Source organism: Bactrocera tryoni, chromosome 5, assembly GCF_016617805.1.
Source record: "Bactrocera tryoni isolate S06 chromosome 5, CSIRO_BtryS06_freeze2, whole genome shotgun sequence".
Lineage (NCBI taxonomy): Eukaryota > Metazoa > Arthropoda > Insecta > Diptera > Tephritidae > Bactrocera > Bactrocera tryoni.
This window is the reverse complement of record NC_052503.1, coordinates 51777718-51794045: the sequence shown is the minus strand read 5'-3', so window position 1 is coordinate 51794045 and position 16328 is coordinate 51777718. Positions and strand designations below refer to the sequence as shown.

At 35.0% G+C, this 16328-nt stretch overlaps 1 protein-coding gene across 2 annotated transcripts; it reads right to left on the bottom strand.

The window, feature by feature from the left end:
• Window positions 1-38: 38 nt before the first annotated feature.
• On the bottom strand, window positions 39-13495 carry LOC120778276 (protein daughter of sevenless). 2 transcript variants are annotated; one of them, XM_040110060.1, is made up of 9 exons: window positions 13272-13495; window positions 7811-8117; window positions 6635-7125; window positions 3371-3502; window positions 2288-2405; window positions 2012-2225; window positions 1638-1950; window positions 737-910; window positions 39-676 (listed from the first exon to the last, which is right to left on the bottom strand). In XM_040110060.1, exons 1-9 carry the CDS (start codon window positions 13338-13340, stop codon window positions 185-187), a joined length of 2310 nt encoding a protein of 769 aa, XP_039965994.1. In that variant the 5' UTR covers window positions 13341-13495; the 3' UTR covers window positions 39-184. The 2 variants fall into 2 exon arrangements, with proteins under 2 accessions (XP_039965994.1, XP_039965995.1); XM_040110061.1 differs by lacking the exon at window positions 7811-8117.
• Window positions 13496-16328: the final 2833 nt, after the last annotated feature.

Below are 16328 nucleotides of genomic sequence, written 5' to 3'. Positions count from 1 at the left end.
TCTAGCAGTTTAACAAAAAATTAATTGAAAAATTTCGCAGAAATGTCTGGGATTTAAAAATGCAAAATAATAATAAATAAATGTATATTTTTTAAACACACGCGTTAACACATACAAATCAATTATTTTGCTGACTGTACAAAACTATATCATTATATTCTACATGCAAATAGTAGAGAACAAATTATTTAGAACTTACACCTTCACTTTCTTTTTTACGTTCCTCGCGGATACGCTTAAATGCTTCAGTTTTTACAAAATCTACTGAATTATAAACTACACCGCTTTTCAAAGAGCTTTTCGGTAATAAATCGACATTGCTGGATTCCTCCTTGGTTAAATTGCTTGTGCTTATACTCTGACGATTTATAGTTGGTGGATTCGTTACATCTAAATCAAAATACTGTAGTCGATGTTCATTTTTTGTGTTTTTTTGTAGGGGATTACATTCAACAGACTCTTGATACATTGAATTTGCTGCAGATTTTGACCGCTGATGTAAAACTGAAATATCTGCAGTCCCGCCATTATTACTTCTATCCAAAAGTGAACTAATTTTCCTTGGTAATGTTCGAGTTTCTAATATACATTCATCTATTTCTGGCATTACTTCTATTGAAGAAGATATATCCACGGAACGTCGCATTCCATGTTCCAATAATGATGAATTGACTGCCTGCAAATCAACTTGGTATGCATACATATATACGTTTTCCAAAACATCATAATGATTTACCTTATATACATTCGGTTTTAGATTTCTATCCACTGAAGGTGGAGTTGAAGATTCAATAAATCCCTTCTTTACAGGTTTCTCTGGCACACATTGATTTTCGGAGTCGCCCTCAGGTAGTTTATTGTTAATACTAAGTTTTGGTTTCAGTTTGCGGTTTACCGGCGGCAATTCGGTCTTTAAATATATATATTAAACAATATTATGAAAAAATTTGTTGGTTAATTAAATATGTAGGATATTTTTACATTACGAATGTATTAATTAAACTAACTTTCTCTTTAAACATACATATTATCCCGTCCATAAGTTCAGACAAACTAAATTGTGTCGTTTGTTTGTGTGTAAAGGTAGGGTAAGAAGTTTATTTTTGCTTTTCTAGAGTGCAGCAGTTTTACAAACCTTTCAAACGGACCACAACCAAAACAAAGCGCTTCCTTTCTTTATAACCTAAACAGTGTATGTTTTATTTGACAACCAGTTTGTAACAAGCAGAAGGGGACGTCGGATAGCCTAAAATAGGTATATCAGCATCCAGATCATTTTCAGATATCGATCTGAAATTTAACATAGATCCTTTTGTCTCCAAGAATCGATATTGGACCACCATTACATATAGCTATCATATCAACTGAACGATAAAAATTATGTCTTAAATATTGTCTAAATCAGCAGTGCAATCTCCACAGAAATTGTTAAATTAAAGTTTTTTTCTTATTGTAATAGTGTTGCCCACAAAAACAAGCGAATTATTAAACTTAGGAGACAAAGTTGTTTAAATTTTCTATATATATGTACATACATATGTACATACATATGGTATTGGATAACTGTTTTTTTAGAAGGAAATAATTAAACTATAAAACAACGGACAATGTAATATTATTTCAAAAATATAACTTACGTGTTGTATAAAATCATAACGAAAAACATTTCCTTCAAGTTTGTTAGGCGCCGCGTTTGTATAGAAATGTTCTTGTAATTTCTTTTGAGTATTTGATTTCGGATGTTCTGTTGTAGCCAATGCATAATTTGAAGACTCTTCAGTTTCCGGGGTCCATATCTTTTCGTTAAATATTTGATCTATATTATGATATGGCAACTGATGAGATCGTGGTATATCATAACTTTCGTCTACTATTGAATTGGCATCCAGTGGCCCCATAGCTGGCGAAGTATTTTCCGTATCGGATAATTGTAATATTTCTTTTAAAGTTCTGTAACCAATATTAAAATCTTTTACGTAAATTGTATTACTATATAGTTTTATTTAAATACCTTTCATTCTTTTTAATATCTAGGGATAAATTTTGTTTATTTTTATACTTTTTGATCATTTCGATCGGTTGATTCTTTTTTTCAGCGTCCACATCATATTTGAAAACATTGGATTTATCATTAACATCATCAGGTAATTTAGAAAAACGTTGCGAGTACGTTAAAACAAAGGATTCATTTTCAACAGAGCTGTCGGAAGGCCTTGTATTTCGGTCTAAAGAAGGATTTTTAATTATTTAAATTATACAGAAAGTAATTAGTAATTATAATACCTACCAACATTTTCACGCAAAGGCATAGGGTATGTCCAATCATCATCATCCGTAAAAACGCTTTCGGAATCCGAATCCGAACGGTTAACTGTTGCGCAATTCGTGGGAGCCGGTACGTGCTTCTAATTAATGAAAAGATGTTTATATGTACGTATATCCTTACAATTGTTTACTTAAAACTAACATCATCATAACAATTTAGCACTGATCATGATTAAATAATTTTTCAATAATGTACGACTAAAAAAATTATCAAATTATTATTATTATTTTCTTAGAGTTTGCCATAAAGAAAAGTTTCGAGAGTCTGAACTGTGAAGATTTCCTTAAGGAAGAAAGTCCTTACCAATCTTTTTAATTAGAAAAATTAGAAACAAACAAATTGTGAAAGAGTTACCGAAGTAGTTACGATATTTTAGCATATGTATAAGTATTTTTTGCCCATATGGAAAAATTATTTGTAAAAACTTTAGTAAAAGCACAATTGTAAGCAATAAGGTGAACTATGTGTATGTGCAATGAGAAAGAAAATATTATTATTGCATATATGCGAAAATTAACTTCTCCATAAAAAAAATTAAGTGTGTAAAGTGTGCCTTAGAAACTAGTCATAAAATACGGTGGTACGTGATCCAAGTGATTCTGAAAAATATTTTATTTTCCACTTTATTAATTAATTTTGTCATTTTGACAGAGATTTTGTGTACGAATAGATTTTTTAAATAAATACTAGAAAGAAATAGGGCATTATTGTTACCACAAGTCTGTTATAAGTATAACTTAGGTAATACCTGTAAAAATGTATCTTTAATTCTTGATGTGATAGTTTTTTTTTCCTTTTTATTAGATGCCAATTTAAAAAATAATATCCACCAGATTAACAAATTAGCATTATACTAGAATTAATTTTAAGGTCGAAGTGAGTGCCAAAATATATTTACACCACTACAAAAAAGTGAATTAAAAAAATATTAAATGTTATTGTTCGAGTCTTATATATTTGAATGAAATTAATTAGCAGAATATTATATTGGTTTTGAAAGCGTTTTTTGGAAAATAATGTTAATAATTAAAAATTTTCACTTACTGCATTATAGTTCGTAATTTTTGGTGAATACGATTGGTCATTGGTGAGATTCAAGCCTATATTGTTGTGACTGCGTGGAGTGTCATAAAATTTTGGATCAAGATTATTTAATGGAGTAATTGGATTTTCAAGCTGAAAAAAATAATCAATGTATATTTATTGTATGCTACAATAACAAAATAAACATGTAATGAAGGAATAAGTTCGTGTGCAACCGAACATTTTATATCATGGTTTTAATATACTACTCCGTAGCAGCGAAATTTATAGAATTATTGCTATGCTATCGCCACCGCTTTCACTTTGACGGGAGCCGTAGCAGAGTCATAGCAGAACAACGAAAAAGTACATACATATGTATATGCTCTGATCTGCTCGGAGTTTTGTCAAGTAAAAAGTGAAGTTCTGTGCTCTGCGTAGCCGTAGCGGTAGCAGAAAAAATTTAGAGCGATATTTGCTCCGGCTTTCGCATGTGTTTGTTTTTCTTTTGTGTTTTTTTTTTGCTATTTTCTGTCATAATTTTTGTTTCTGAATAATAACATTATTAAATTTTTTGTTTCAATTCATTTTATTATGACAGAAAATAGCAAAAACAGAAAAAAGCAAGGGAATTATTACTGCAAAATTTTATTCCGTTACTTAAGGGGATATTCTGGTCTAGAAATTTAAAAAAATCGATTTTATTTTTTTTATTTTCAAAGTTTAACTATTCAAGAATATGTGTACAAGAGTATTTTTCAAAATTCAAATTATTTTCGGAGATATAGGCATTTTTCTAACCCGGCATCCAAACTGGTTCGGCCGGAACTAATCGAACAAAAGACTTTACGCGAAACTTTAAACGCGTTTTTTCTCAAAACTGGCTTTTTCGGAACAATACCCACGATTTCTCAGGTTCTACTGGACCGATTTACTTGAAATTTTCATAGTCTTCTTTATAGGCTTGTCTATGGTTGGAACTAGCCCCATCCCCAAATTTTTATTTTTATTATTTTAAAAAAAATCGAAATAGTCAGAAAAAGTGATCCAAAAAAACTTTTTCTTTCAGGCAGTCGCCATTTTGTGAAAAAAAATTTTTCCCACTTTTCCTAGATTAATAATCTTTTTTTTGGTTTCAGATAACTAGTAGCGTTGAAATCATGGGTATGGTCACGTGAAAATTTTTAGAGACCCCCCACTTCGTCAGCTCATAATTTTTGAAGTTTTTTAGTTTTTAATTTTTTTCTGTACTCTTCTAAACTTAAAAAATAACTAATAAAAAAAGGGATAGTAAAAATATGAATTGCCTTTTTTTACGACACTTTAAAAATTACCTGAAATTCATGCTTCTAGACCAGAATACCCCCCTAATTACTTCTTAATTTGTGTACTGGAAAGTGAAAGAATCAAATGGAATTTTAAATTATGTTATATGAGAAGTAGGCGTGGTTGTAGTCCGATTTTAATGTTAGAAAAATTATACGTACTAATTTATGATATGGGATTTCACCAAAAAGTTGGCGGTACCACGACCATTGTCCAATTTTCACATCAGCTCTCATAAAGCCTTCTCATACCATCTAGGAGGTAAAATTTAATGTCTCTGGCGTAATTAGTTATGGATTTTTTGCGTTTTTAGTAGTTTTGAACAGTACCGTTCTATGGTTAGTGAGCGGGGTTATTTTCCGATTTCGTCCATTTTCACACTGTAGGTAATATACGAGCTTAGCACATTTGGTTGTTGCAGCTTTAGTGGTTTAGGAGATATGTACATTAAACATATTAGAGGGCATGGTCAAGCCCACTTTTCCAAACTTTTTTACACATACATAGGTGCCCCTTGCTACTGCGATTGCCTGTGCCAAATTACAATTTTATATCTTAATTTAGTACTTAGTTATGGCACTTTATATGTTTTCGGTTAATGGCGATTTGTGGGTGTGGCAGTACGAACTCGAGTTTTTGTACCAAGAAACCTGCACAACAAGTTGTATCAAGATATCTCAATTTTTACTCAAGTTACGGCTTGCACGGACGAACGGACGGACAGACAACAGTCGCTGACTGTTCTCGTCATCCTGATCATTTATATATACATAACCCTATATCTATCTCGATTACTTGTAGGTGATACGTACAACTGTTAGGCGAACAAAACTATTATACTCTGTAGCAACATATTGCAAAATTATAAAAAGTTAATTCAAATATTAGTTATTAGCTGAATCCGCAAATACAAACTAATATAATCAATACAATTATTTTACATACTTAAAGGGTATAACGTCAACAAGTATGAGGAAAGAGCTTGGGAAATAACAGTTGACTTAACTTGATAACTGTGTAAACAACACAAACATTAATACGTGTGACACTCCGGGAGCAGTTTCTCAGTGGCATAGAGATCACTCTGAAGCACTTGTGAATGATGACAACGTTACTGCTTGCGGTAGTTTATAGTAACAAATACTCGCGGTCCCAGAATGGTGTTGTTTCTAAACCACTTTGCATGGGAACTACGGCCACTATGGGCGAATTAGTTAAGGGGCGGCCACGTTCGCTCTTTTTAAACGACGTAGTCTACTGTTTGAAAAACGTTGTCTGTGCCTACCCTCTACCTCTAATAGGTGTAATGTACATATCTCCCAAATTAGCCAAATCAACGAAATTTGCTCACAAAAAAAGTTTATGTTATCGCTTGCGACAGTGTGAAAATAGATGAAAATTGTTGTTATAAAAACTTAAAGTGTGATAAACCCATAAAAATAACTAAATACGTGAGAAACATTAAATTTCACACACGGGATTGTACAAGATAGTTTTATAGAAGCCGGTATCAAAACTGGACGACGGGGATAGCACTGCTCGAGACTCCAGACTTACTCGACTAATTTCAACCAAGTTTGGTTCATACTCAATAAATTAAATTTAGCATCTTCGGTTGAGTTCATATCTTTCATAAGTATATCAATTGAGGATGATTTTGCTAAAATTTTCGCTGACGCGAAGTAACGTCTAGTATTAAAACGAAGTAACTCTGTGACCTTCTCTATACGTTAATAAGATAACAATTTTGATTGTAATACATTTACTACTTCATCGAATAATGAATGTTGAATTCTTTCGCAAGATTTTTAATATAAATAAAGTTTTGCTAACACCTAAAGGTAATTCCCAGGCTTTGATCTTTACAAAATGTGAGAGTATAATACCTTCCGTTACACCCGGACTTAGACTTCTTTACTTTTTTTAATATTATATTAAATATTAATAATAATTACTCACATGTTTTGGTGTGCCAGAGAAGCATTCGCTAATTGGAATGTATGGGCCAGAGCAGGTGCTTAATGAAGGGGATGATTGTACACTAAATGACAATGTTTCTAATAAAGGTGAGTTCTGCAGTTTTAAATTTTCTGGAACTTTTCGAGTTGCACCATTTCTTTCATGATTTTGATTAGATGTTGTAGATGTGTTAAGATAAATATTACTTTCATTGTTCGAAACGGCAGTAGTTTGACTGATTGTATTCGTGGTTTCTCGATCGTTATTTGAAGCCGAACTTAGATTATTTTGCAAAACGCTGCTGCTATGTTCCGAGTTAGCATAAGTGGACTCCCTACTTTTAGAAACGTTGTTATAATATATCGGTGACGGCATTAAAACACCTGGTTTCTCTTGATTTATTTCTCTGTTTTGATTATCTTTCCTTGATAATGTATTAATCGGCACTTCCACAGGAATTGCATTTTTATTGTTTGTGGAACGCCATTTAACTGAAATGAAGATAAAAAAGTATTTATCCAATAAATTTCGTAATAATCGTCTTTTTTGTCAAGACACCCTTTTATTTCATCAACATATCTTAATTTTTACTCAAGTTACAGCTTGCATGGGCGGACGGAAAGTCAGACAGTCACCCGTATTTGATCTCGTCCTATCATTCTGATCATTTATACATATACAATTTATATATATACCTATTTTTATTATTTTTAGGTAATACATACAACCGTTAAGTTCACAAAAATATTATACTCTGTAGCAACATGTTGCAAGAGTGTAAAAACTATTTGAGCTCATTGAGAAAATTCCCGGAATTGGACACAAAACTATCTAGTATTGGGAAGAATTCGCCCTAGATTTAGCATTTTTAACAAAAATGGGAAGGTCGAATTGAGTTACATTCGATTTTCAGACATGTTTGTGGAAATGTTCATCATCTATTTTATTTAAACCCATGAGACTTTTAGCAATTGGTTTGACACTTTCGTATCAATTCAACTGAAGAAGTTGTTAGCCAATAGAAAGCTGTAATGTTGGACGAATTACCCTTGGTCGATATATTCTATTATTGTCGTATTTCTTTTTTTATGATAAATTACCAAAGTAGAAATTAAAAAATGTAATAAAGGCGTTTGATTTGATTAAGTTCCCATAAAATAAATAAAGAAAAATTACCATTATATTCCAATGAATGGTTGGTATCGTGTAAGTGGCATACTTGGCAAATACAATTAACCCAATCACGCATGTCTTCTGCAGAATCAGCAGCTAAATAATAGGTCCGTTTCGGCGTTTTAATATCAAACATATACTGAAATTTTTGTTTCCTGTTTTCCAACCGGAGACCACAATCAACCTGCTCACATTGATCTAAATCAATAATACCTTTCAGTTTTCGACAATTACGATCAGTGTAGTATTCAAGGCAAAACTGTTCAGGTATTTCTCCTTGCTTAAGTGTAAACCAGCGACGGCGCCAACACTGCAAGACAGAAGATAAAAGCAATAATATAGTTTTGTTTTTTTACTTTTCTTGACTAACATTGTTAGGATCTTAATAAAAGTTATTGTATTGTATATATGTACGATTTGCCAATTAATTGTTTGCAAAAAGAAAAAATACATTTATCAATTCATATTTCGTAAACTATGAAACCTTTTTAAGCTTTTGCTATATGTTGCTACAGAGTATAATAGTTTTGTTCACCTAACGGTTGTTTGTATCACCTAGAACTATTCGAGTTAGAAAACCAACAATAATCCGCAAGCAAACCTGAGGTTTAATGGGGAATAGTCATGCTTCTGGGTAAGCAGTTACAGTCGTAGAACTATACCCGGCATTTATTCCGTTGGGTAAGCATCTAGCCACAATCCGCATTAGAGCAAAATTTTTCAACATAACACTGATTTGCGCCCACGCCTGATATGACCAAAGATGCCTTTTATGAGCGGCAGGAGCGCGCTTATGACAACTGCTCCCGCCACGATGTTAACATTTTTTCTCGGCGATTTTAACGCCAGGTTGGCAAAGAAGGCTTCTTTGGTATAACAGTTGGAAAATTCAACCTTCATGTTCATAATCGAAATATGGTTATGTTACCTAGATTCCAGCACAACAAAATGTATCATTTAGGAGTGTTCGAGAGAAAGGTTTTGTGGAAGATTTATAGTTCTTTGCGCATTGGCAACGGGAAATACCGCAGTCGATGGAACGATGAGCTATACGAGATATACGGCGACATTGGCATATTTCAGCGAATCAAGAGACAGCGGCTGCGCTGGCTTAGTCATATTTTCTGGATGGAAGAACACTCCAGCTTTACAGGTTTCCGATTCAGTACCCGACGGTGGAAGCAGAGGAAGATCTCGTTCCGTTGGAGAGATCAGGTGGAGAAAGACCTAGTTGCGCTTGGTATCTTGAATTGGCGCTAAAAACCGAAAAACGACTGGGCGCTATTTTTAACTCAGCTATGACCGCGTAAGAGGTGTCTACTCCAGTAAAGAAGAAGAAGCTTAAAGCAGTTGGCATCTGTTCTTAAAAATTATTGCCATCAGTAAGCCAAATGCCTGTTGCTTTCTGCAGTTAATATTGAAAAGCGACTTGTCTTTGCTATTGGCAATGTTAACAGGCTCGCTGAGTACTGGAATGACGTTTTTGTGACGAGACGAAGATAATGATATAATACTATGATGGACCCTACAAAGTTTGGAGAAAGCCAAACACAACAAAAACACAACAAAAACACAACTGTCTAACAAAAGAACATCATACTAACAGTAAAATTTACCAAGCTCTCCGTAATGGTGTGGGGATATACCGGTATTAAGTGAGCGTTAAGATACAAATGTGTTATGAAAGCCTTAATTTCTTTCTATTTGGTTGGCATGATATCTGTCAAACATATTCAAAAATTTTAGTCAAATATTGTCCCGAAAAATGAAGATTTGCTGAAAGCATGAGTTTTTTGTTTGCATTTGGAGAAAAGTGCTGCAGAGTTGTTGCTCTAACGGATACCTAGTCCCCGTCGGGATGGTAAGGGTTAGCCAAGTTGTCGTCGATGTCATCCAACAGAAGGCGCATGAAACGCGCTGTTTCGGCGGGGTCGGACCAAAGGGAGAGGGGTGTTAGATGAGTGGGGTTGATGGGGCATGCAAAGAGGTTGCCAGTGTCACGCGGAGAATTTTGACGCCATCGACTGCAATATTAGGGTTATGTCTGTACTCCTTCGTCGACTTTGTAAATATGGTAGCTGTAGATTTGGTGGGGGAGAGTGTTCAGTTCCGTGAGAGAAGAAGCGAGAAAGGTCGGAGGGATAGCCGTTTACCTCTGAACACATGCCATCAATTACATTATCCAAAATTAATATCGTGGAATCATCAGCGTACGAGGTTATGGAAACTTTCTCTGGTGGTTGTAGGAGTTTCGAGACATAGATGTTAGCGGGAAGAGGACACCGCCCTGCGGAACCCCTTGTTTAATTCTTCTGTTTAAAATTTTCTCCTCGCAACAGTACGGATAATTGACGACCGCTCAGGTGGTTTTTGGTCCACCTCTTCAATCCTGGAGGGAGCGTAGTTTGTTCTATGTCCTACAATAGCATTGTGTGACTGCAAGGCCTCAAGTGTCTTCACTGCTGGGGAGAGGAGAGTTATCGAACGATAGGACTCCCCTTTGTTGGCGGGTTTCCCAGATTTCAGTAGTGGGACCACTGACAGGTCTTAAGACGACTCCATCCATTGAATGTATTACACCTGACCGAGGTGGAGTTTGAATGGAGCCTTTTGGACGTAATGCCAGCACGAGTCAGGAGGACACGGAGCAACCCTACTGCAAGGCGTTACTCAAGTGACGACAAAGTTGTGGGAATTGAGTGCTGCAGAGTCGCATCGAATGTTTGTCGAGACATGTGGTGAGCACGCTCTATCAGAAGCAACATGCAAGATATGGTTTCAACGGTTAAGAGATAACGATTTTGGTTTGAGAAATAAAGAAAATAGAAGACCACCAAAAACGTTTGAAGACGCCGAACTGCAAGCAATATTGGACAGAAGCAAATGGACAAAGGCAAATGGCTGTCATGTTGCACAACAAATAATTTTACAGAGTTTGAAAGCTATAGCAATTCAATTTCTTAGCAGGAGTCGAATATTGGGTGTCAAGACAAAATTTGCTCCAAAATATGATATTATATTCCCAGAAAGGTAGTGAAAATTTGTAAAAAGGCGTGGTCAATACTTTGAATATTTTTTTTACTTCTCAATTAAAATTAATAAGTATTTCTTTTTCATAAAAAACAGTAATTTCTTAATGGGTACACCTGGTATTTCAAACGAAAGGGGTTGGAGAGCTGCGGATTTTCACTGATGTGATGACAAAAGAGGTATATCTGAACTTTCTAAAAAATTAAATATCGAGGAGCGTAGAGAAATTTGGATTTCATGGCTCCTAAAACTCGAATAAACTGAACTACAAGCTATACACCGGTCCAAAAGACAAAGTTATTGATACACCTTACCAAAGTCCTGAGTTAAACCCAATAGAGAATCCGTGGGCTTTTTGAAAGAAGCGAGTGGGTAACAGGACTTCAACCAATGAAACTGCTTTTGTTAAAGTAACACTGAAAAAAGCGCAAAAAATCACGGAGATTTATGATATGAAAAACCTTATTCAACATTGCCCCATTTGGAAGCAACGGTGACCTTGCGGCGTGATGGCGCTGAGGCGCAGCTGGCCTTTGCGTTTCTCTTCTTAAACGTTAACCCGACGGTTCACCGCATTGAGCCAAGGGTCATAAGAACAAGATGGTCTATAAAACAACAACAGCAAATGAGGAAGGGCAACAGCAACACCTGGGCAGGTAAGGAAGGGTCAGGAACCAAATGTAAGTTTATCTTCCTGAATGTCATACCGTCAAAGGAGCGTGCATTGTTTGAGGAGCATGCCAAAGACGCGCATTTAAAAATTTGCATTTTCATAAAAATATGCGAAATAAAAATATATCTCATTAATACTCTTACACTCGAATTAGATAGCAAAATGAACGATTTCAACTATTGTAGTAATTTAAGTATTGAAAATTTGGGTGACTTCACAAGAAATAGAAGGGAGGAGCTAGGCATCTCTTTGGGTAACGAACCCACTGACTGGAGCGTGTCATTAGAGCGCACCATATCAGAGCACAGAATCATAAGATGCTTGCGCATTTTCCGGAGACAATTCAGGAAAATCAATGTAAACCTATGGTCCAACACAAACCATTTTGCTCGGATTGGATAGTCCAAAGACAGCTTTTTGCTGTGGACCCGTATCAAGTGTGCTGTGGCTTCTTTCGTGAATTATAAGTCTCCGCCGGGCTGATAGCATTTTTCCACCACTTCTGCAATAAGGGTAGCAAAACATAGCATAGAGCATCTGTTCAACCATGCACGGTTAATGGATGGTACAACCTCAGTAGATTTAAAAAATGTAATCAATCTTCCGAGAAACAAATTCCACGACAATCGGGTCTACGTAACCGGAACAAACCCGGATTCTTATACGGCCGAGGACTGTCTACTCGGCAGATTTCTACCGCTACAACAACAACAACAACTTACTTCCACCGACGAAGAGGTTTCATGTGTTATCAAAGCAATCTTTCTTAATTTCGAGATTTTAATTGACGGCATTACGTTATACACTCTTTTTTTATAATTCTTCAACCCAACTGCATTGCAGTTGAAGTTTTAAAATTTGGCTGCATGTTTTAGAAAAAGTTCGAGTAAAACTTTAAATTTTGAGTGAAACTTCAAATTTTTTTTTGATGTAACGGGTTTCAACTCATTGTTTGAGTTTCAGCTGGTTTGAATATTGGTTTTGCGTATGTTCGAAAAGACAAAAATCCAATCAGATTCTGTGACACCATTTAAAATCAGAATTGTTTTGCAATCCTGTCAGCTAAGCAATTATGTCCTGGATTCCACAACACCCCTGGTAAAATAAGCGTCTGCGGTACCTATATATACATTTTAATCTTGAGGAATTCCTCTTTCCAACGGTACCTTCAGATCGCGACGCCGAAAGAATCCCCAATTTGGAGATGTTTAGAAATTAGAAGCCTTTTTCTTATGCGCATTATTTTCAAGTGTTGACATGATGTGATAATTGTAAACATTTTTTTCATACCAATTTCTTTTAATTTTTCGTTTTTTTTTACTTTTTACTTATTTCTCTCTATGTTATAGTTTCAGCAATTCATCAACACTGATTAATTGACAATACAAATGTATGCATACATATGCATGTGTGTAACTTCTTATTTGACATAGCTTATTCATTTATAAACGGACATCATTATATACATATGTACATATATACCACATAACGGAAGAATAAGAAAACACCTTTTTTAAAGATTAACTATTTAAAATACAACTAAATGATTAAAATTAATGAAGATTTATTAATTGCTAAGACCACTTCGAAACTACGAATTTACTATCCAATTCTGTTCTCAGTCTTCAAACGAATCATTGTACCACAATATGAGGATAAAAGACGGTATATTTACATGTAATCTACCACATCATTAGAAACTAACAAAGATTTACATGCATTGATTTTATGCAAATGATATATCATTCTTTCTTAACATACCGATCTCCATATTCTCTTAGAGGGTGGCGATTTTATCAACCAACCTTCGTAATGAACTTCTTTATTCATAACAGGTAATTTTAATAAATATTTCACACCAGATATAAAAACCAACACAGAAAATTTTTTAAATGCCTATTGATTGTCTCATGCCTCATTTAGTCACCGACGTGCCGAAATTCCGTAGGGACAACGTAATTGTTATCGTTCTCATTTACGCAATGTAGCTGTTCTACCGTCCGTAACGTTAATGTTGACACAAATTGGATTTTTTCCATAAAATCGAGTTAGCTCTCTAAACGAAATTGCCTTCTTAAACGCAGACTTGCCAGTCTCGAAACTTTTTTGTAACCAAAACATATACTTGATCTTATTTAAAATGTACTTAAACTGGCTCAAACTTAAAGTTGAATACTATAATATATAATATAATAATTGGATGTAAGTTTGCAAATCGTTTATACAAATATGGCAATGGTAATATTGCTCAATTGTGAGCAAGAGAAAAAAGTATGTTGCCAGTACGGAAGCATGGATAATATGATACGAGACTTTCGCATTGGCTCTCATTTTTCTCTCAAACACGTTCCCTGATTATTTGACAGTGAAGGAGATCAGGGAATTTCGATCAGCTGATTTCAGAAAAGGCGGGATGCTGGAAGTAACCCGCTATAATTACTTGTCGAAATTTGTGTGAAATGAAATTTCATTGAACTGTGCGAACATATTTTGGCAAAATAAATGTTTATATAAATTAATTCATGATTTTGCATTTTAGCATTTATATATGTATGCATTTTCAAAGTGTTTAATTTTGTGTTTTCTATAATTTATTAAATACCCAAAATAATATTTTTCAGCAGTGGCATCATTGACAAATGTTATAAAAAATGCGAGTTTTGACAGCTCTCTCTCGAATCAAAGAGTCTCGTATCATATTATCCATGACGGAAGGGCGCACGTTGGGAACTAACTGAAGCATTATACAGCTTTATGTATAAAAATAAAATTAAACAAAAGAGCAATTCTTCCTACATCGATCGTTATCGATTACTCAGTAATGTGTCAGAAAACTCGACAACGGCAATCTGTTCCAACAGATCTGCAGTACCAACATTGTGTTTCTTTATTCCAACTAATCAGAAATTCTACCCTGCGTTACAGGTATCGGTTAAGTAATATTTTTATAACCAGGAATTTCTCTAAAGAATCCATTAGTTTAAAAAAAATTACTTTTTAAAAAAATCAATTATAAATTTATTTCACTTTTCTTAAACTGTCACAAACATATATGTATATGTATATCTAACAATGTGTATGTAAGTTTAACAGCATAATTCAATTGTATAAAGTTTGAGATCATCTTCTTCTTCTTTACTGACGTAGACACTGCTTACGCGGTTACATCCGAGTTAAAGACAGCGTGCCTGTCGTTTCTTCTTTTCGCAATGTGGCGTTAATTGAAGATACCAAGTGCAGCGAAGTCCTTCTCCGATTCCTCTTCTTCCCCGGCGAGAACTGCGTCGAATACTTTCAGAGCTGGAGTGTTTTCGGCCATACGTACGACATGACATAGCCAATGTCGTTGTATATCTCATACAGCGGCACAATTCCGATTTCTTTGGCGCCGCGATCTGAAGGTACTGTTGGAAAGAGGAAGTCCTCATTATTAAAAAATATATAGGGTTATAGGTACTGCAAACGAGATATTCGACTTCATAGTTCAAAAATTCCCAAAATTCGAACATTAAACACCACATTATACACATTTTTCGCACATTTTTTACTTCAAATAAATTAAATTAATCTATAAACATTTAAATACATCCACATTTTTTCCTTTATGCAGTTTTTTTACCTAAGAAATCTTTATTTTAAATATTACTTTTTACACTCGTAGTGAGCATCATTTATGTGCTAACAATTTCGAGGAAATGGAGCGCTGCCATATGATAATAAGCAAATATGAGCAATTCGATGAATTTCTCTATTTCGATATAATTCCTCTTTCTTTATTTAGCAATCTTAGTTTTAATACTAAAACAAAATTTGCATGCATATTGATTTTTTCTTATTTAAATTTAATAAACAACTAGGTTATATTATATAACAGTATTACATAACAAACTAATAAAATACTTAGGTTACCCCGGCTATTGGCTCAATCAGGATTATTTTTTTAAAGGAGTACCACGCGAAAGTACTTCTGTCACCCCGGGTATTCTCTCGACCAGGGTTAGTCTGTTAGAGCGCGGCCAAAGGCCGCCAACTCAAAAAGGAGTGCTACGCGAAAGTGCTTCGGTCACCCCGGGTATTTACTCGACCATCGTTATTTTTTTAAAGCGAGGCCGAAAGCCGCCAACGCAGAAAGGAGTACTATGCGAAAGTACTTCGGTCACCCCAGGTAATCGCTCGACCAGGGTTACTTTTTTAAAGCGCGGTCGAAGGCTGCCAACGCAAAAAGGAGTACTACGCAAAAGTACTTCGGACACCTCGGATATTTGCTCGACCAGGGCCAAAAGCAGCTTTGAAATCGACGAAGGGGTGGTGTGTGTGGATTCTCTTTTCACCGGTCTTTTCCAAGAATTGGTGCATGGTGATTATTTGGTCAGTTGTTGATTTGCCAGGTCTAAAGCTACACTGATAAGGCCCAATCAGTTTGTTGACGGTGGGCTTTAATCTTTCACACAGTTCGCTCGATAAAACCTAGTATGCGATGTTGAGAAGGCTTATTTCACAGTAGTTGGCACAGATTGTTTGGTCCCCCTTTTTAAAAACTGGGCAGACCACACTTAACATCCGACAATATTCTATAAAGAAGCTGATGTATGGCACTTATCAGTTCTTCACCACCGTATTTGAATAGCTCGGTTGTTATTCTTCAGCCGAGTAAATGCTATTCGAACTATTGGGGAATCCTCGCCTCGCCTCGCCTTTACTTTTATTGCCATTAGCAGGCTGGAAAGGTGTTCCCTCCATATTTTTAGTATTATCTGTGCATCGGTAACTAGAACATCTCTGTGGGTTCTACAAGAGTACGCTCCGGTCTTTAAACCG

Excerpts from the sequence above, each read along its gene's own strand:
- LOC120778276 (XM_040110060.1), bottom strand. The coding sequence starts at position 13,340 with ATGAATAAAGAAGTTCATTACGAAGGTTGGTTGATAAAATCGCCACCC. Across the intron at positions 1,951-2,011 it reads GATATTAAAAAGAATGAAAG|AACTTTAAAAGAAATATTAC; the intron begins GTATTTAAATAA and ends TATTGGTTACAG. Across the intron at positions 911-1,637 it reads GTTATGATTTTATACAACAC|ACCGAATTGCCGCCGGTAAA; the intron begins GTAAGTTATATT and ends ATATATTTAAAG.